The sequence below is a fragment of the Anolis sagrei genome, chromosome 6 (genome assembly GCF_037176765.1).
Source record: "Anolis sagrei isolate rAnoSag1 chromosome 6, rAnoSag1.mat, whole genome shotgun sequence".
NCBI classification, from domain to species: Eukaryota; Metazoa; Chordata; class Lepidosauria; order Squamata; family Dactyloidae; genus Anolis; species Anolis sagrei.
In genome coordinates, this window is record NC_090026.1 from 70,150,221 (window position 1) to 70,170,675 (window position 20,455).

The 20,455-nt window shown below is 38.0% G+C and overlaps 1 protein-coding gene across 3 annotated transcripts in view; it reads left to right on the plus strand.

Moving 5' to 3' along the window:
- Positions 1-20,455, plus strand: part of ELMO1 (engulfment and cell motility 1) — a 341,069-nt gene that overhangs the window by 290,485 nt on the left and 30,129 nt on the right. For all 3 annotated transcript variants that reach the window (XM_067470179.1, XM_060781614.2, XM_060781615.2), the window contains 3 exons: positions 14,086-14,249; positions 16,743-16,855; positions 19,081-19,188. In XM_067470179.1, coding sequence (XP_067326280.1) covers positions 14,086-14,249; positions 16,743-16,855; positions 19,081-19,188 — 385 coding nt within the window. The remainder of the gene's footprint in view (positions 1-14,085; positions 14,250-16,742; positions 16,856-19,080; positions 19,189-20,455) is intronic.

The window sequence follows — 20,455 nt, forward strand, 5'->3', positions numbered from 1 at the left end:
CCATAGACAAATTAGGTTTGAACATAGTTTCCCCTCGCAGTTAGTCAAGAAAGATTTAATGCCTCTTTATGTTCCTTTTTCATGATCTGGTTGTACGATTGTTGTTTTCTTCCTCCTGAGCACTTCTTTCATCATTTATTTACAACACTCTGAAATAGTGTAGGAGAACTGACCTTTCATAAACCAGTGTCCTTAGCTCAATTTTCAACATTACTTTCTGAATCTTAAAATGGGTTTTTGCCACAGATCTGTTACAATGGTTAACAGTTGGCTTTTGAAAGAGGAGTGTATTTGCCTATATAAATAAATGATATTTGCATTTCAGTAAAATATCACATTGTTTAGAGGCCTTTTATCCTGCTTCTGTTCTGATGGAGGGTGGCATCACTGTATATTGGCATTAGCATATATGTGCTAAAGGGTTGGCTCTCTGTAGTAGTTATTCAGAAGTGTATACATATGTATGCAGAAACGGAATGTGGAGGTAAGACGCAAATTCTGTTCAATCAAATGAATACAACATGCCTACAACAATAAACAAAGATTCAAACACAATGTATATATTACTAAATTACAAATATCGATGCAGATTTTTTGAAAGAAGAAAATAATAGAATGTGTTAAATTGGCATGGACTGGGTATGAACCGATTCACACATTCCAACTTTTTAATTAAAACAGTTCAGTTTAAAACATCCAAGAAATTTTACAAAAATTCAAAATAGAGATTACTGCATATCCTTCTAACATTGCCCATTCTTCATTGCTCTTTTTTTTAAAAGATGCTGACTTTTCATCTAATGATGTGTTTTAAGTTTTTAACTTTGCAGCAAATCAGTTGCACATAGTAATTCTCCAATAACAATGTCTACTCATGCAGTAAAGATGATTCATACACTCAGTATATGCTCTACTTTAGGTTTTGTTGACTCAGCAAAGATATAGACTGAGGGTGATGTGAAGAGATCTCCTGGACCAAAACCAGTACAGTGAAATGGAGTCTTGATATGCTGAAAACTTAGCTGAAAGGCTATTCTCATGAACAGATGTAATGGCCAAAGCACTCTTCTTAAGGCTAGGTATATAATTACTAGTCTTGTTTGATTAAAAAAAATGGTTCAAAACTCGATTCAGACCTAAAGTCAATTCCAATTTTCACAGAAAAAAAGTTCAAAACTTTGCAAAACTTCAGAGACTTCCGAATCCTTCGGTAATGGTTTAAAAGTGTTATTTCCTGTTTAATTGGGTGATCTTTAGTTTAAAAGTAGTTCTTTTACTCCAGTAGGGGGGGGAGCAAAGAGAAGAAATCCACCCACTCTGGTTCAAACCACTTCTCTCACTTAAAACAGATGCGGGAAGGAAAGGAAAGGAAGGGAATCTGTCCACTGTGGTTAAAACGGCTTCTCTCGCTTAAGACTGACACAGGAGGGAAAGGAAAGGAAGGGAATCCATTCACACTGGTTTAAATTGACACAGGGGGGAAAGGAAAGGAAGGGAATTCATCCACTCTGGTTAAAACTGCTTCTCTTGCTTAAGACTGACGTGGGAGGGAAAGGTAAGGAAGGGAATCCACACTGGTTTAAACTGACACAGATCCACCCACACTGGTTTAAAGTGACACGGATCCATCCACCCTGGTCTGCTTCTCTCGCGGGAGGGAAAGGAAAGAAAGGGAATCAATCCGCACTGGTTTAAACTGACACAGGAAGTAAAGGAAAGGAAGGGAATTCATCCACACTGGTTTAGAATGCTTCTCTGGCTTGAACCGAGGCCAGGGAACTGATAAGAAGCAGGGGGAAAGCTGAATCCTTTCCGGCTCACTTACTAATTCATAAGAGAAATGGCGGAAAAAGCTTCGGAAGGGCAAAGGGACTTCCGGTTTCCTTAAAAACTTTGAAATTGCTTCAAAAAGGAAATCTTTCCGAATTTATTCCAAATTTATTCTGAATTACAACCGAACCGAACCATGCTTAATAACCACACATGAACAAAAGAATGGCAGTATTATTAACCAGTATTTATTTTACTTCTACTTCACTGTAACGGAATATATTGGTTAATCGGCTGACACACTTCACTTTTAATTAAATTTTCCCTTGTCAATTGTATTCCAAATCAAGGCAAGAATCTTGTGAAGATTCTTGGATAAAAGGGTGATTCTCCATCTGCCCACAACAAAGATGGGCAAAGTGCAGTCCATGGGCCATATGCTGCCCTCCAGGGTTATTTTTATATTTTTTGCATTCAAATATTTTTGCTTCAGCATGTACTCTAAGGAGCATGAAAGATATTTCCTCCACATTTGGAGACCCATTGGATCCACCAGAAATAAAAAAAAAACAATTCCACATTTGCCCAGTCCTGGAATGTAACCACACTGCAGAATTATAGCAATTTGACATCAATTTTAAATGGCATGATTCAGTGCTATAGCATTCTGAGACGTGTAGTTTTGTGAGCTATTTATGTTCTTTGTCTGAAAACTCTAGTACCTCAACAAACTACAAGTCTCAGATGTCTATATCATTGAAGCATAGCAATTAAAGTGGTTCTAAACTATTTCTACAGTGCTGCTGTACCCCTAGTCTACAAGGTAAAATCAAATCTTTGTTTCCTGTTATGCCTGGACTTTGCATAACAGAGAGAGAGGAGGATGACAAGCTTTCTTCCTTCTTTTTTGTATCTAAGCAAAACTCTCCTAGAATGGGAGAAGAGGAGACAGGTATAGTTGGGAGAGATATCTAGATAATAGGACACCTGCTACACATTGCTCATGCTTTATTTGGCTCATGGTTCCATCAGACAAAAGGTATAAGGGGGAAATGGCATAGTTTCCAACTGACCTACACTTCAATGAAATAATAAGCAGTTTCGCATAGACTGTCATATTCAGCTATCAAATCTTTTTTTTTATTTGAGCAGTGAAGCCTTTGTATGTTGAAGTCATTTTATGTCTGCTTTGCCCCAAAGACATAAAATGGCATAAATAATGTTTAGTTATTTCTCATTTGTTTCTCCATTCCTCTTCTTGTGTTTGTGTGAGTATGAATGCACACATACATGTTGCAAATACAAGTCCTTTTGAAGAGAGCAAAAGAAACATTTTGGTCTTACATTTTGACCGTTACAACAAGTAATGATTTTAAAAAGATAGTGCTTGGAATAAAAGTTCTGGACATTTTTATTCAGTTTGCCTGTTCAGGGGAACTAACTTAATTTGCCCTTTCTGTTTTAATATACAAATGTACATTAGTGAAATGTATGTATTAAAATGCCAGCATTCGGAATGGTTATGCATACAACAATAAACAAAGATTCATAGACAATGTATATATTAGTGAATTACAAATATCTATGCAGATTTTTTGAAAGAAGAAAATCATAGAACGTGTGAAATTGACATGGACTGGGTATGAACTGATTCACACATGCCAAGTTAAGTAATTCACATCATTGAATGTACCTGAGGGACCGCCTCACCCCCTACCAACCCCAGACATCCCTCCATTCTGAGGTCCAAGATCTATTGGAAATTCCCAGTGTCAAGACCTTGCATCTAACAGCAACCAGACGCAGAGCCTTTACAGCAGTGGCACCATCACTCTGGAATATTCTGCCACCTGAAGTCTGTGCCTTGCGGGACTTAACAGCTTTCCGCAGGGCATGTAAGACATACCTCTTTCGACAGGCCTTTGATTTTTGATATTGCTGTTTTAAATTGTTTTAAATTGTTTTTAAATTGTGTTAGATTTTAGCCTGTTCTTGTAAGCCACTCCGAGCCCCAGGGGAGTGGCGGCATATAAGTTCGAATAATAAATAAATAAAGTCCAAATAGAGGTAAATAACACCTGGGTCTCGTTGAGAATAGCAGAGATAAATTAGGTAAAACAGACAAGACAGGCAGACATCAAAATTATGGTTAGTTTGTTTCTCTTCCTTACAGGCCCCATCTACACTGCCATATAAATCCAGATTATCTGCTTTGAACTGGGTTATATGGCAGTGTAGACTCATATAATCCAGTTCAAAGCATATAATCTGGATTATTTGCTTTGATATTCTGTATTATATGGCAGTGTAGATCCAGCAACTGTCAGAGGCCCCATCTACACTGCCATATAATCCAGTTTCTGAGTCTAGATTATCTGTTTTGAACTGAATTATATGGTAGTGTGTACTCGTATAATCCAATTCAACCCAGATAATCTGGATTCAGAAACTGGATTACATGGCAGTGAGGACGTGGTCAGAGACGGTTCATTTTTTATATTCTGCTCCCAGTGGATTCTGTTTCCTCGCCAGTATGTCTGTAATAAGTCAAGAATTTAACATGCTGATTCCAGCAAACCATAATTTATTTTCTTCAAATGATTCCTACAGAAAATACACAAACCATCAAGAATGGCAATGCTGCTTTTGGATTCTTAGTGGGATCTCTCTTCTGCAGGAGCTGTAATTGTACTTGTTTCTTTAACAGCCTCATCACAAAGGATACAGGATTTGCCATGTATCGTGGCAAATCCATAGGATCTAGCGGGGACATGGAGAACCCATTGCTGCATGCCCCACATCACCCAGTTTACCTTGACCCCCATCCCATGGAGGAAGTGTTGCCGGCCGGTTTCCCCCCATTGTTCCAAAGGCAACATGGAAAGCTGTGGCAGCAGTGTATGCTGCTTGTTCTCCCCTTTCGGCACAAAGCCTGGTTGGAAATACACATGCATCTTGTAATGGGCTCTGTGTTGAAAGTGGAAATGTATGACAGGCAAATGAGCCCATCTGATGAGATAAATAGACTTTTCTGTTCATATGTACTTGCTCAGTGCCCCACTGATCCTCTGACTTCCCGTTGCAGACATACAACATGCATTCCTAATCCTAGCTACTGAATATTATTTTTTTTCTAAAACTCTTTATGTTTAAAAACTCAGTTGATACAGTCAGTCTTGGTGTTGACATCTCTTTTTGCAGAAACGTCATTGCCCAAATTGTCTCTAGAAAACAACTGAAGGGCCACAGAAACAGAGAAATGGGATAGTGGTATCCTGCCATCAAGATGTTGGAAGCTTACTATGTTTGTTTTGCAGAAATGCCCATCCATGGGCTAGTTTAGAAAGCATAGAAGTACCAGAGGTGTAGATTGTCTCTGAAATGTTATCATTGCATATCCAATATTGCCAGCCTTTCCCAAGACATTTTCAAATAAATGGAGATAAAGATTAATAAAAAGAAACACATAAGGATCAGGCATAAAAATACCATTCTGCAATGCAGTCTTTACAATGCTTAAAATTACAGTAACTTCATATTAATATCTCTGATTATATCATTTGGTCCTTTAGCTTCCAGTTCATGTTAAAAATTCCTATATCTGGAGATTCTTGTGGAAGAATAATAATGCTTAATTTAATATTAGCTTAATTTGAAACTGCTTCACTGCAAGTAACACGAAGGAAGTTCTGCCTGTATGTGAGTCTTCCCCAACTGTTATGTAACTGTTCCCTTGGATTGCAGCCAATCTCTAAGATCAAGGTAACCTTTCAGGTAGGGCCAATGTTTGCAGTTAATTCATGCAGTTAATGCAGTTGTCTGTAATTGTTGGCAAAGCTATCAATAATCTTGGTGCAGGTCAGTGCCCAAATACTAGTGAAACAAGCAGAAATTGCATATTGACATTGTTTTTAGCTGTATCAGCTGCTTAATCTTTCTCTTCCTCTCCCATGGCTGCAATTTAATCCACCCATTCGCTGCATCAAAAGCATATCAAGAAATCTGAACTTCTTTCCAGCAAAGGGCAATTTTGATTGATTGGCTGATTGCATTCTGTAGTATTCAGTAAATTCTGTAGTATTCAGATAAGAGGGTGTAAATGAGGAGAGAAGGGAAGAGAAGTGGATACCCAAGATGGCAATGGAGAAAGCTATCAAAAGGTGACAAAACAAAGATGAGCAGAAATTGATTAAATGATATACATTCCGAGTTGATCTTACATGGTGGCAGGTGGCTTGAACACATTGTTGGCGAGAGGTTAAACAGAATAATCCAGGGGTCCTCAAACTTTTTAAACAGAGGGCCAGGTCACAGTCCCTCAATCTGTTGGAGGGCCGGATTATAATTTGAAAAAAACATTACTGAACACACACATATCTTATTTGTAGTGCAAAAAACACTTAAAAGCAATACAATAATTAAAATGAAGAACAATTTTAACAAATATAAACTTATTAGTATTTCAATGGGAAGTGTGAATCTGCTTTTGGCTAATGAGATAGAATTGTTGCTGTGTGTTTTCAAGTCATTTCAGACTTAGGTTGATCCTGGGCGAGGGCCGGGGAAATGACATTGGAGGGCTGTATCCGGCCCCCGAGCCTTAGTTTGAGGACCCCTGGAATAAGCATTCTACACAGACAAGCCATTTGGTCTTAATGGTCTTAATGACTTATCTCTGTGTTAGTTTGTTTGTTTTTCTCTACACACACACGTTTGCCATGTCTGAAGGGACGCACAAAAGATCAGTTTCTTTCCTGGCACTATATATTCATCTTCTGGACCTATCGCTCTGTGTTGAGTTTATGATGTCAAATCAGTTAATCTGGGCTACTTTAATTCTGAACATTATAGAGAGATGCTTGTTGCGGAGAATGTGCTAATTAAAAATATCCTGTTGCACTTTCAAGGTTAGTTGGGTGTAATGTGAATTTTTGTAGATGACAAACATTTTCAGCTGTTGTGTGAAATAGACTGCGATCTGTTTGAAACTCACTATCTGGTGAGATTAGGCAAGCCCCCATCTTAGCAGCCTTCAAGAAAAATCTGAAAACTTGGCTGTTATGATGTGCCTTCAGAAAGTGACCATTTATCCAATTTCTGTTTGCTCCAGCCATAGTGGTGTCTTTATGATACACTTTCCTCCATCCTAAACTGAAATCCTACTGTTTATCCTTTTTGGGCTCTCCTCAATCACATATTATTTATTCCTACCTTATCCAGGATTTTATCATTTTACCTTCTCCATTTGGCCTGCCCATTATGTTTGATTTTATATTGTGTTAATTTGCTTTATTTCTGTTATTTTGTTACTGTATGTATTTTATTCTGATGCAATTTTTGTTGTCTACAGTATTGCTGTATTGTACCTTTGGGCTTGGCCTCAGGTTAGCCGCTCTGAGTCCCCTTTGGGGAGATGGTAGCAGGGTATAAATAAAGATTATTATTATTATTATTATTATTATTATTATTATTATGCATCTGACTTGAAAAAGCCACATGGCTGTATTCCACTAGAATGGCACATGAATTAAGATAATTACCAGTTGTCACAATGCACATAGAAAGAGGTTGGGTGACTATCCTATAATGCTTTAATCATGAATTTCTGCAGAGTAGAAGGTTGGACTAGATGACTCTTCCAGTTCTTCCCAATTTGATTATTCTATCATTTACTCTTCCCTTGGATCTCCTCCCCTCCTCACTTCAATGACAGAATGGAGCACACTTAATGAGAAATTTTAAGCATCTAGATGAATGCAGGTTGTTGTCAGGAACAAATTATCTTAATTGGAAAAATGAGCTTTATTGGAATGTCTGTCGTCCGTGATATTGTATATTCATTGCCAAAAAAGCAGAAGCAGTGATGGAGCTGAAGAATTCCTTTTTATTAAAATTGGATCTGATTGGACAAGAATTGCTTTTTGAACAAGCAATGAGCAACATAATTTTATTCCAGGATTCTCTGGAGTCTTTTTGTGTTTATATTCTAAATGTGTATAGCGCCACTTTCACCGCCCAATAAATCTGGTGGATGTATTTTAGCTTGTTTCACCAAAGGTTGTTTCTGGCCATTAGAGTTGGAATAATGCTAATATTCTTATTTTGTAATAAGAGAGAAATGGCAAAAGGGGGTAAAAATCACAGTGCTTTTAATTTTCTGACAGGGATGTTAATAAGAAGCTCTATTCCCTGTAAATTAGCAATAGTGATTGCAAAATTCATCGTCAAAATGGGTTCTTAATGGAGTCTCCTGCCAAGCAGATTACATTACTGTTGTTCTAAAAGATTTCTCCTCTTCAAAGGATTAGTTTTTTTCACAATTCCCATCACCTAATGGACGTCATTTACTAAAGGCACCAAAGCAGTACAGGAAATATTCTCAACATTCTTGTTTTCTGAACAGGTAATATTATTTGGCTTTCACAACTAAAGACTTCCAGCAATGCTGAGAAACTTGTCCTATGCAACATACTCTGTTTTCCAATTTTATGGGGAGAAAACGTCTTCACGAAATGGTGAGGTGTCAGAAAAAGTGCCTCCTGGTAGAATGGGATGCTTTTTCTTGAGTTGACCTAAATCATGCTGACATTTCTAGGTTAGTCTTATGAAAGGAGAAGTTGACTTCTGACAGCTGACCACCAAATATGACTATTGTTGTGGTTCCTTCTTGTCACTCCCCTCTGGAACTATGGAATGGAAATGGAGAGAGCTTTACGTGTTTCTGTGTATAAGTGCAGTTTATTTAACCTGTACACTTTGTCAAGCTCCATAAAAAAGACTGGATGGAAATTGTACATGGTATTCACAAAGGAAAGGACATGCAGTGCCCTAGGTTTGATCTTTCACCCATGGTCAACACAAATCAGCATGACAGATATAAATGAATAAAATAACAAAATACAATCTTAAAAACTACTATGGGGGTGTAATGAATCCCTTACTTTAACTAGCTGGCAAAAGACTAAGAGAGTGGGTCTGGCAAAGCCATAGCATCCATTTTAGAGAAGGGAGACAGGGAGATGCCATCTTAGATTAGGTTTGCCTTAAGGGGGCATGTTCTAGTCTTGGAGGGAAAGTTAGAAGGCTAGGATTGGTTAGGAAGATGGGGGCGGAGCCTAAGTGATTGGAAGGAAAAAGGTTACTTTTAAACTGAGGCTTGAGTTCCCAGTTTGCCAGTTTGGGAGTTGGAGCTTGGAAAGGGTAGAGCAAAGACATTGGGTGTTAGTGAGAGTAGTTTGGGTTTTTTGAAGAAGATCTTTGGGTCAGTCTTTTGTTTAGTATTCAGAGTAGCTATGGGGAAATATAACTAGAATGCTGTGTGGAGCAGAACCCCGTTAATGGTCTGTTCTTTTCCTAAGGAAGGCTAGTTCAGGTTTTTGGCTAGATTCCTAAGGGGGATTCTTGGGAGTTACTTTCAGATATTCATTTCCTGAAGTAAATTTCTGTGTTGAAACTTTAAGACTTGTAACCCAGAAGTTTTAAGATCTTTTCTCAAACGTAACCACAAGCTTTGTATGCCAGTACTTTACTGAAACCATTAAGCTTTTGTACCTGAATATTTCAAGCCTGTTCAATAAATGTTCTTGTTATTTTTATCAACTTATACCAGCCTCAGTGTGAATACCTTTGTGGTCAAAGCATTACTCAAGTCAGTTTTTAACAAACTTTAAGAAAACTATAGGTTACTGAACAACCTCTCAATAATACTTCAGCCTGTTTATTAGTAATATGGTGGCAGTGGAAATCTTTTAAAGAATCATTTTAAGTCTCTCAGTTCCAGTGGTTCCTAGTTCCTAATTTTTAAATATTCAGTTGGTTCAACAACTATTCTCCCTCTATATTTTGGTGAGCTAGCCTGTAGTGTTGGTGTCATCATTATATTTTTATGAAGCAGCGAGTGGTTGGAATTTATTTCATATATACCTTTCCCTGTCAAAGAATTTAATTTAAAAATCTCTCTAAAATGCTCGGCTGCTGCATATCGTTATAGGGGGCTGGCCCAACTATTTCACAGAGGGAGATGTCCACCTCAACTCATAGTCTTGAGAGTCATGAAAAGGGAACAAATTGTTATGAGATTATTTTGTTGTTGTTGTTGTTGTTGTGTTTAAACTAGGAAAGCAGAGAGGTGCTTAAAAGATTTTCTGTGTCATGTACCAAAATAACTTCATGTAGACCAGTGATTCCCAACCTTTTTTAAACCAGGGCCCACTTTGATCAGGGACCACTTGACTGGGGACTACTTTGAAAAGGGACCACTCTCCAACATTAGTACCAAAAGTGGCAGGACTGGTCAGCTCTGTGGAAAGGAGCAGAAATAAATCAAATAAAATAAAAAAGGAAGGAGGTTTGCAGACCTGATTTTTGTTCTCATGGCCCACTTTTGGGCCATGGCCCACAGGTTGGGAACCACTGTTTCAGACACTATCACACTCAGGTTTTGTTTAATTTATTTTGTAAAGGTATGATTTGTTGCTGTGCCATAAAAGGTAGCACAATGTCTTAGTTTTGCCACCTGATTTGCAATATATTTATAAGAGTAATGTGAGTGCTAGCCTTTTCCTGATTTGTTCTTTTAAAAAATCAGATGTTGCTTTTGAGCTTTTGTAATTCTTCAGGATTTTTAAAATGTGATAAATATGAGTTTATTTTAAAATATTTTGAAATACTGATTGATTCATTGAAAGGAGTAATGGGTAAGCAGGTAAACACTTTGGGGTACTGAATTCCATCAGGCCCAACAGAATATAATGTATGGCTGCTTGGGCTGACATCAGTTCTTCCCCCACTGGAAACTTCCCTCCCTCCATGTTAATTAACTGCAACATTTTTTAAATAATTGCTATGCAGATTTACTGCTTTTGTTGAGCTGTTTCTTGTTCCAGTTTTCTAATTTGAATTGTTCATGGTTTGCATTTGGAACCTCTCTTTAATTTTGCTCTTGTTTGAGTATTCTGCCCCTTTGTAGCTATACGACTGTTAATAAACAAGTTATGCATGAAGGATTTTTGTAATCTCCAGGGGAAAATGTGACTGATTAAAGGTGAATTAACCGCAGTATAAGGAGACAAAGTCATGTGATGAGCCAGCTGAAGACAGGAAAGAATGACATCCCAAAACATTTAGTGCTGTGGTTGATCTTTGACAATAAAATGATATATCCTTCTGGTACTTTGCCATGGAAGTATTCGTGCTAAGGCAAGCATTCAGTGCTTGGTTTAGATATTATATTGTTCCTGTATACTAAGGAGGTAGAAGACAAAATGAGAAGTGTTTATGGCACAGTTAAACATTTTAGAGGTATTATTATGTTTATTATTATGTTTATATCTGACTTTTTCACAAAGGAGGCTCAAAGCAATCACTAGCCGTCTTGTCTGGAAAATTCTAAAATTTACTGAATCTCCAACACTCATCATAGAAAATAAATCTGAATTGAGAGTCTGACACTATGTGCTTGTCTACATCAGCGTTATAAACTGAAGTAGTCCAGAAGTCAAACCTAGATGTCCAGACATTGTCCAAAGAGTTCTTGTCTTTAACACAGGCTAAACCAGGCAGAGCTAGTTTAGTTCCATGTTAATCAAAATCAGTGAATATTCTCCTGTTTCACTTAAACTCTTTGGGCTGAGTTGGACAGGAGATTATTTCCAAAGCAAACCAGCCTGTTGTCCATACAGGCTGCCACCACCAAAGAATGGACCAAGGCTATGACATCCCCTCTTTCTCCTTGGTTGTTTGAGCATCTTTGTTGATGTCAGCAGAGGTGTTCAGCAACTGCCAGTACCTCCAATCAATTTCCTTAGTGATGAGAGCAGCAGGATAGACAAGGGTGATTGTTCAGCCAGGCCAAATCGGTTTCGACTTGTATGGACTGGATGGGTGCACGCCTGTCCGAACGCATCTCCCCCTATGAACCAGTTAGGACATTAAGATCGTCCGGGGAGGCCCTGCTCTCGATCCCGCCAGCCTCACAAGCACGGCTGGTGGGGACGAGAGACAGGGCCTTCTCAGTGGTGGCCCCTCGGCTGTGGAACGCCCTTCCCGCAGACATTAGATTGGCCCCCTCCCTGCTGGCGTTCAGGAGAAGAGTAAAGACAGGCGTTTAATTAAGCAGTGCAACCAATTGATTGATCTTGGAACTTGGAATAATGGACGAGGAGATTGGATTATGACTTTACTGATGAGACGTGATGGATTAGTTATATGGATGTATTGATGTTATATTGTTGTACTGATGTATTCTTATATTGATGTAGTTGCCTTAGTTACTGTTTTAAATGCTAATGTTGTGCATTTTGTATATTGACCTGGCTGTAAACCGCACTGAGTCGCCTACGGGCTGAGAGAGTGCGGTATACAAATAAAGTAAATAAATAAATAAACTATCTAAATAGATTTTATTGTGTAGATGTAGATTAATCCCGTATCAGAGTGTGCTGTCCTTTCATTTGGAGGCAATATGTAAACCTAGGGTGACTAACTTTTGAGCATAATTTAAGGGGGTTTCGTGACATTACTACCTGGGAGCATGGGGGAAGGGTAAACCCCTTTAGTCCACCCCCTTTCCTCACTATAGTTACACAGGGCTTGGGCTGGGCCAGCAAATGATAGGTCCTGACCACCTTTACCCTTGCAATTGCTATAGCAAGAAAAGGGAGGGGATCCTACTGCTCCCATCTCTCCTGGGCCCCCATGCCTGTTGCTCCGTCAGCTCTGGCAGCTTCTTTTGGGCACCTTGAGGAGGGCCGGGTCAGCAGTAATGGGGGCAGAGTAGAGAGCAAGGAAGTGCACCTCCTGCAGGCCGGTCTGTAGCCTTACCATCCAAGCTTGGACACAACTGAACTAAAATAGCAGCCCTGGAGGTGTGAGAGGGGTGAACCTAAGGCCTAGCCAACCCGGCTTGCCACAGCGCATCCAGGTGTGCCAAGAGGCCAGCATGCTCTCTAGAGGTCCTGTGGGGTCACACTGCCTGTTAGCTGAAAAAAGCAAGAGCATGCCTGATCACTTGAATTTTAGAAATATGTAGGAGAAATAGAAAATAAACACAGCAGCTGGAAGGATTCAAAAAATAATTCAAATACAGGAGTTCCTGAGAAAGTTGGTTAATCAACCTAAACCTGTAAAACCACCATTATTGAGCAAGGGAGTAGAAAGTCCTCAGATTACTATTTCCATTTTTGGGTTTCTGAAGAAATCAAGAGAAAAAGAGCCTCCCTTAACTGAACTCAAGTATGCATGCATCGTTTAATGCAATGCATGCATACTTGGGATCAATTCCCTCTGAACTCTAGGGCTAAATGAAATTCAGTTGCACTTTTCTTTTTATTGAATGCATTTTCTCTTTAATTATACATAAAAACAGTCTACAGAAGTATAGTACTTTGGAAAGGGGATTTGGAGATTAGGAAAAAAAGGGGGGGGGAGAGGGGAGAAAGAGGAAAAAGGAGAGAAGATAGCGATATGGAAAAAGGTTGTGGGGCGTAGGGAGTGTGGGGAAAGCGTAAAGAGCAGGGAGGGGGATAGTAAAAACCGAACTCTTTGACTTCCAAACTACTTCTTCTGGTAAACATTGTAAGTTTTTTAGCTTATGTAACATCTTCCCTTATCACTTGTGTTGTGTCTTAAACTTGTGCTATCTTTCTTTACATTTCTTTCTCTTCTCTGTTGCACTTAGCCTTGTTTTCTTTAATATTATTTCTTTGATTCGTTCCTCTTTATCTTAGTATTGATACTTTTCTTTGTTTGTTTATTTGATACTTTTCTTTGTTGCACTTTTCAAATGATATTTGTAACATGTGCAGAAAACATGTGTTAGCAGCTGTGGGAGGTCCTGGTTTAGATCTGTCCTGAGTATGGATAAATGATATTCAAGTTTTAAATCAGGAGGCAGTGTGCGCCATGGAGCTCTAGTGAGAAATATGGTAAGTGGCAAGTGATAATCATGTACATGGGAACTAAGGTGGGGGAAGCAGACTTGCTTCATGGTACACACAAGTAAAATGTTGGGGTTGTCACACCATTCTCTGAACAGTTCTGCCTGAGAGCATTCAATTGTGTTTGATTTCCTATTTAAAATTGTATGCGAAATAACAACTGAAAAGATACATCATCCTGTATCCTACATAAATGTATTCTCCATTAGGAACAATTAAAACTAGAGAGTTCCAAATTGTAGTTCTTTCATTTTCGTACTTTTAAGGAGTGATTGCAGATTGGAATGAAATTATGTATGTTTCTGGGATAAAATTATGTATATACAATGAAAAAGGTTGCTCAGACTTTGAAACACTTGTTTTTCTCTTTTATCCATAGGTAATGCAAGTGGTGAAGGAGCAAATAATGAGAGCACTAACCACGAAGCCTAGTTCTTTGGATCAGTTCAAAAGTAAACTTCAAAATCTAAGCTACGCAGAAATACTGAAAATTCGCCAGTCTGAGAGGATGAATCAGGAAGATTTCCAGTCTCGTCCAATTTTGTAGGTGTTCTGACAATGTCTTGTTTTACTTCTCTTCTTCCTTGAAAGGTCTGGCAAATGCAAAGGCCATTTGTAAAAGCCCTCAGGAATAACCCTGGGGAGACAAAGCTGTTGAGGAATGGAGTATGGAGGGAGGGAGCAGTCAAATCTACCGCAATATATTTATTCTGCACACATAAAAATGGTCTCTTTGTGTGCACCTAAAGTAAATTCCTCTCATCCCTGGAGGGCTTTGAACAGCATATTTGCAAGAAACAAAGCTTTGACATTTCCCCCTTTGTCTGTATCCCCTTTCCACCAATGGATTTTTCTGGCTTGCCCACTTGCAGAAAACTAAATGTCACCATCAGTGAATTAGACAAAATGAAGCCCAGATCAGAGACATGAGAGCATCAGCATTCTATAAATGGAGTGAATTGCTGTGTCATCTCTACAGTAAAATGCAAAACAAAATTTTATCTACTAAATAATATTTCTCATTTGATTTGGTGATAGATCTTTGAGACTTCCTTTCACACCAGTTTGTATGGTTCACTTTGGAGGCAGGTTGCCAGTACCTCTCTATATCTCTCTCAAGCCCAATCGTTATATTAATCAGAGTGCCAGGACCACTGCAGCACTCCCAAATCTTGTCCCTTATATAGCCATTTTTATTTTATTCACAGTTAGGAATTTTAATAGTAAATTAATGGATTCAGTCACCCAGTGCACCCCAGCAATGGAACCCAAAGTCACATTTAAAAACTATGTGTATATTTTCTGCCTTGGAGGCTACATACTAAAACCTTTTTGAAAGTCCCAGGACTTTGTCATGTGATTTCAGTAAGTACCATAAAACGTTATTCTTCAAAGGTAAAATTGTTATTTTTATAATACAAATTATACTAACGACTTTCCTCAGCTGTTTTGGACAGTATATTTAAAAAGAATGCATGTTAGTGTGTTCAGAATATGAATTGGAGATGCATCCACAAAGAAGAGTGCACCTGCCAGATTGCTGTCATTGGTTGTAGCACATCACTCCAGAATCCCCCATCAGTATGGCTGGAGTAGTCTAAAGAAAGGAACATTTTTCTAGGTTCTGATTTCTTGTATCAATAGTGTTGACTAGAGAGGAAAAGAAAACAAGGTCAAAAGTTTGAGTTGGTTTATTGACAGGAGGATATCAGTATGTTTTGAACATAAGTGCTCTTTCTGAGAGAAAACCAATCGATATAGAAGTCAATGATAACTCCAAAATAAATGTGTGTGGTTTGGAGGAGGAGGGTGTTCTCTCTCTTGACAGAATACTTCAACTGTTTCAATACTATGCTTTGGATTTGCTGAGTATAAAGGCAACTGGTTCCTGAATGTCAAAACAGCTGCATTCTCATTGTTGTCATTTTAGGTGTGTAGCGCCACTTTATTTCCTGGTTCCAGTGTTGCTAAGAAAATGTCATGTACAGTCATCCATGACTGTACATGTAAATGGGTTCAAAAAGCAACTCCCGAATAGCATAGCCAGTTGGAGGTAAAGGGTTAGGGAAGTCCAACTCATCAAAAAGGCACAACACTGAGGAAGAATGAACTAGTGTGTGAACTGGTGTGTGTAGCAATAGCTCTATCCCAGTTGCTGGGCACGTAAGATGACCTCCTCCATCTTCAATGATACAGTGTTTAGGTCAATGATTTGCTACCACAAGTGCAACACAATACAGAAAGCAGTTCAAAGATCAATTACTCATACCACATCTTTGATATTTAATTTTAGATCTGGTTGTTTTGGACTTCAGCTCCCAGAAATCCAACCCAGCTTGTTAGGAATTGTGGGAGCTGAAGTCCAAAATTCCTGGAGGACAAAAGGTTGGTAGCCACTGCTTTAGATGAAGAAGAAGAGTATATGGTGTCTGATGGGGATGTATCAAGTATGCACACATTTTCCTATCCTTGATGAAAAAACAGTGTCAGCACCCTGGGATATCTTGTCAATCATCTAAATATTTTACTCATTTGCAGAATATTTTCTGCAAATGAGTAAAATTTTCTGCGCAAAAATAAAAGCCTTGTGCACAAAAGGGAAATTTTTTTGTGTAGCAAATCATGTCTTTCCATCTGTTTTGCTCCCAAAAAGTTTGTAGAGAAACACTTATTTCAAGGAAAAGTCTGATGTGCAACAAAAGATGTTGGGAAATCTGCAGAAACCAATGTGCAGAAACTCTCATAACCTCCAAAACAGCCAGGAATAAACTTTCAGCTTATAGTAGTACATAATATGTTTGTTAGCTATGAGTTGCATGAGAGGGGCATCTGCTTTCTAACTCTGTTCTTGCAAATTATTGGTAGCATCCCAGAGAACTAAACTGCAGCATTCAAATTCTATCTAGAACTCCAAACCTGTCTCAAAAGAACTTACTATATAAGTTTTTCTTACATTTCTTTGAAAAATCATCATATGAGTTCAAATTTGTGACTGTTCACTTGTTTGCTTCCTGTGTCTTCCTCTGGATCCTCCAGGGAGCTAAAAGAGAAGATCCAGCCTGAAATTTTAGAGTTGATTAAGCAGCAGCGTCTGAATCGTCTTGTTGAAGGAACTTGCTTTAGAAAACTCAACAGTCGACGGAGGCAAGGTACTAAGTAGAAGTGTTTTTCCCTGCCTGTTTACACTCACCTTCACTTTTCTTTGGCTGAAAATAATAAACACTTTGTTGCATCATTCGGGTGTTTTCAGAACTTATGGGAGTGCCATTAAAGTTTCTAAAGTGTCAGTCCTGTGTGTTGTAAATGCAGCATAAAAGAAAGGTAGACACATTTTTCACTGATGCCTAGTCTAGATACTATGGCAAACATTTTGTTGAAAACAGACGTTCCTTGACGTGTTGCTTCCTCTGCAATTGGCAGCCAATGAACTGGAGTGTGTGACTTGCCAAGCTTCATTGTGATGAAATCACATTTTGTGACAGTGATCTCAGGAAGAAGCTATTTTTTTTCAAGATGACAGTGTATTTATAAAGACAGTGATCAAAAAATTATAATCCATTTTATATTTTCTTTAAAAGTTTCAGATTATTCCGTTTACATCAGAATGGATCAGAATTGGTTTTGCTCATGCTTACTCTGAAAGTGTGATATGAAACTTAACCGTTTGTGTGGCAACTGTCCATTTTCCGTTTCTAAAAAGAATTTCTACTCTCCACTATTTCAGATAGTCTTGAGAGAGTAATATTATTATTATATCTTTGTTTTTCATGGGTTTGAAGACTCTAGGAAAGTAGTTCTGAATCTTGGCCCTCTTGTGATTTTCAGTTCCCAGAAGTCTTAGCCCCATCACTATTGGGCAAGAATTCTGGACATTTACATCCTAAATGTCCGGTTGTTTGAAAGTTATTTTATGGAATATGGTGGTAAAAAGCAAATTTGGTTATTTTTAGACGGTGTGCTTTGCAGGGATTTATCTTGGATTTAGAGTAGTTATTAAGCCGCATTTTAAATAGTGTCTATTTTCCATTCCTCTCTAATTTTAGTTTCTCCCTGCATGCATTTAATCCAACAATCCTCATTTTCTGCTTATCTTGAACTAGCGAGATCTGCCGTTCAGTCTTTCCTAAATAAAAGCATGCCTATATCTGCACATCTGCTGTCTTGATAAGTGTTTCATCTTCTGGTAATCACATGAAAGCTGTTTCACATGAAGGGTTCACATAGCTATTTTTTCAGTTTTTTATTTTTTCAAGCATTGAGGAAGTTTGAGAAAATATGGAGTGAATTAAAAAGGAATATCTCAGATCAACATGTGAAACTGCTGGTTACTATAACCAGAGGATAATAAGAAAACTATCTAAAATAATCTCCACTTTGAGGTAAATGAGGTAAAGCGGTGTCAGATGTATGGCAATTTTACTAGAACCAAAAGGAAACACCCAGTATATCAAGGAGTCTTTCTCACTTGTAATACTGTAACTGGGAACAGCAAGTTTACTTCATGCAGCCACTACAGTTTAAATCACTGATCTGATCATGTTTTAGATAAATAAGTGGGAAGTCAGGTAAAGCCAGCTTGCATTTTTGACAAATACTTATTATATTTATTATTAATTAATTATTTGTTTGTTTACGACACTTATATGCCACCCTTCCCACCCCAAAGATGACACAGAGCAGCTTACAAGATATATATAGCTACAATATATATTATGTATTATATATTATATTATTAGTATAGTACAATATCAGTATTATGTATTATATATTGTACTGTACCATTATATTGTAATATTATTAGTAATATTATTAGTAATATTATGTTTAATATAAAATATATAAGTATAATATCATATTATTATTAGTAGTTGGCATATGCAGGAGACAAGATGGAAATGGTCCTGCCCCCCCCCCCCCTCTCTTCATATATATATTCTTATATAGCCTATTATCTAATAGTGGTCTAGGAAGTAGAAGCAATTCCTCTCTTTATTTCAAAAAAAGGAATTGGCTGACATTGAGCTCATATTCTTATGGCTGTTACAACCGAGCCTGGCAACAAATATTATTATCAGGCAGCAACTATTGAAAAACACTTCCAAAATAAATTATAGTAACAGAAAAAGAATGTGGTAAGAGAAGTAAATGGATGTTGAAACTCAATAAAGGACTAAAATTCAAACCTTAGGTATGAGATTCAGGGTGATGTTGTTGGATTGCACAGTATCTACTGATAAATCTCATTCTTGTCACATGGTATATGTTGATAAATCTTATTTACTCCTTTCAACATAGTCCTCATTTATTTCCTCCAGAATTATTTTCTTTTAGCTATTAGATTCATATTCTTCAACAATTTTCATTCTTTTATCAGACAAATTTTGGTATTGCCGACTTTCCCCAAACCACAAAGTCTTGCACTATGGAGACTTGGAAGAGAGTCCCCAGGGAGAGGTTCCACATGATTCGTTACAAGATAAATGTAAGTATTCAAACAATAGCAATGGATGTGCTTTTACTGTTTTACAGTAAGGCTTAGGAATGTGTGATGCCAGCTAGTGTAAGATTTCAAAAGATGATAATAAGGTAAAGCATAAAAATGGGGTAGAAGGGAGGCTGATGAGCAGATCCCTTCCCTTATTAAAGGAGTGGGGTTGAAGAAAGGAACAACAGATTTGTGTTATTATGAGTTAACATTGAAAGGAAACGTGCAGTAAAGTCATACTCCTTGTTTGACTGTTTCCAGGGTAACATGCATATCCATCTTGTTGAAACAACAAGGGATACAATGATACCTTAAAGAAAAGCTTTCCAAACATTTCATGTTGGTGACACGTTTTTTTAAGATATGCATCATTTCATAACACAGTACATCAGTTTCACTGGCAAACTGGATCTTAAACCAACCTCTTATAAGAAATACAGGCTTGTATAGAAGTTGTCATAGTGAAATGTATAGAGACACAACATATATCATGAAAACCTTTCATTTATATTTTAAATATAATAATAATAATAATAATAATAATAATAATAATAATAATAATAATAATAATTTTACAAAGAAAAACATGGATGTGGCTCACAAATGGATTTTTGAAAAAGGAGACAGAGGGCCTGATTCTGGCAGCCCAAGAACAAGCCATTAGAACCAATGCCATCGAAGCCAGAATTGAAAAGTCAGTGACAGATCCCAAATGCAGACTCTGTAAGGAAGCAGATGAAACAATAGATCACATCCTCAGCTGCTGCAAGAAGATCGCACAGACAGACTACAAGCAGAGGCATAACACCATTGGTCAAATGATTCATTGGAACTTGTGCTATAAATACCATCTGCCTGCGACAAAGAACTGGTGGGATCACAAGCTGGAAAAGTTACAGAGAATGAACATGTCAAGCTACTCTGGGACTTCCAAATTCAGACAGACAGAGTTTTGGAGCACAATACTCCTGACCTCACGATCGTGTTAAAAAACAAAGTATGGATTGTCGATATTGCAATCCCAGGCGACAGCAGGATTGAAGAGAAACAACTGGAAAAGCTGACACGATACGAGGATTTAAAGATCGAACTGCAAAGACTCTGGCACAAGCCAGTAAAGGTGGTCCCAGCAGTAATCGGCACACTGGGTGCAGTGCCTAAAGACCTTGACCTGCACTTAAACACAATAGGCACTGATAAAATTACCAACTGCCAGCTGCAGAAGGCCACCTTACTGGGATCTGCACGCATTATTCACCGATAC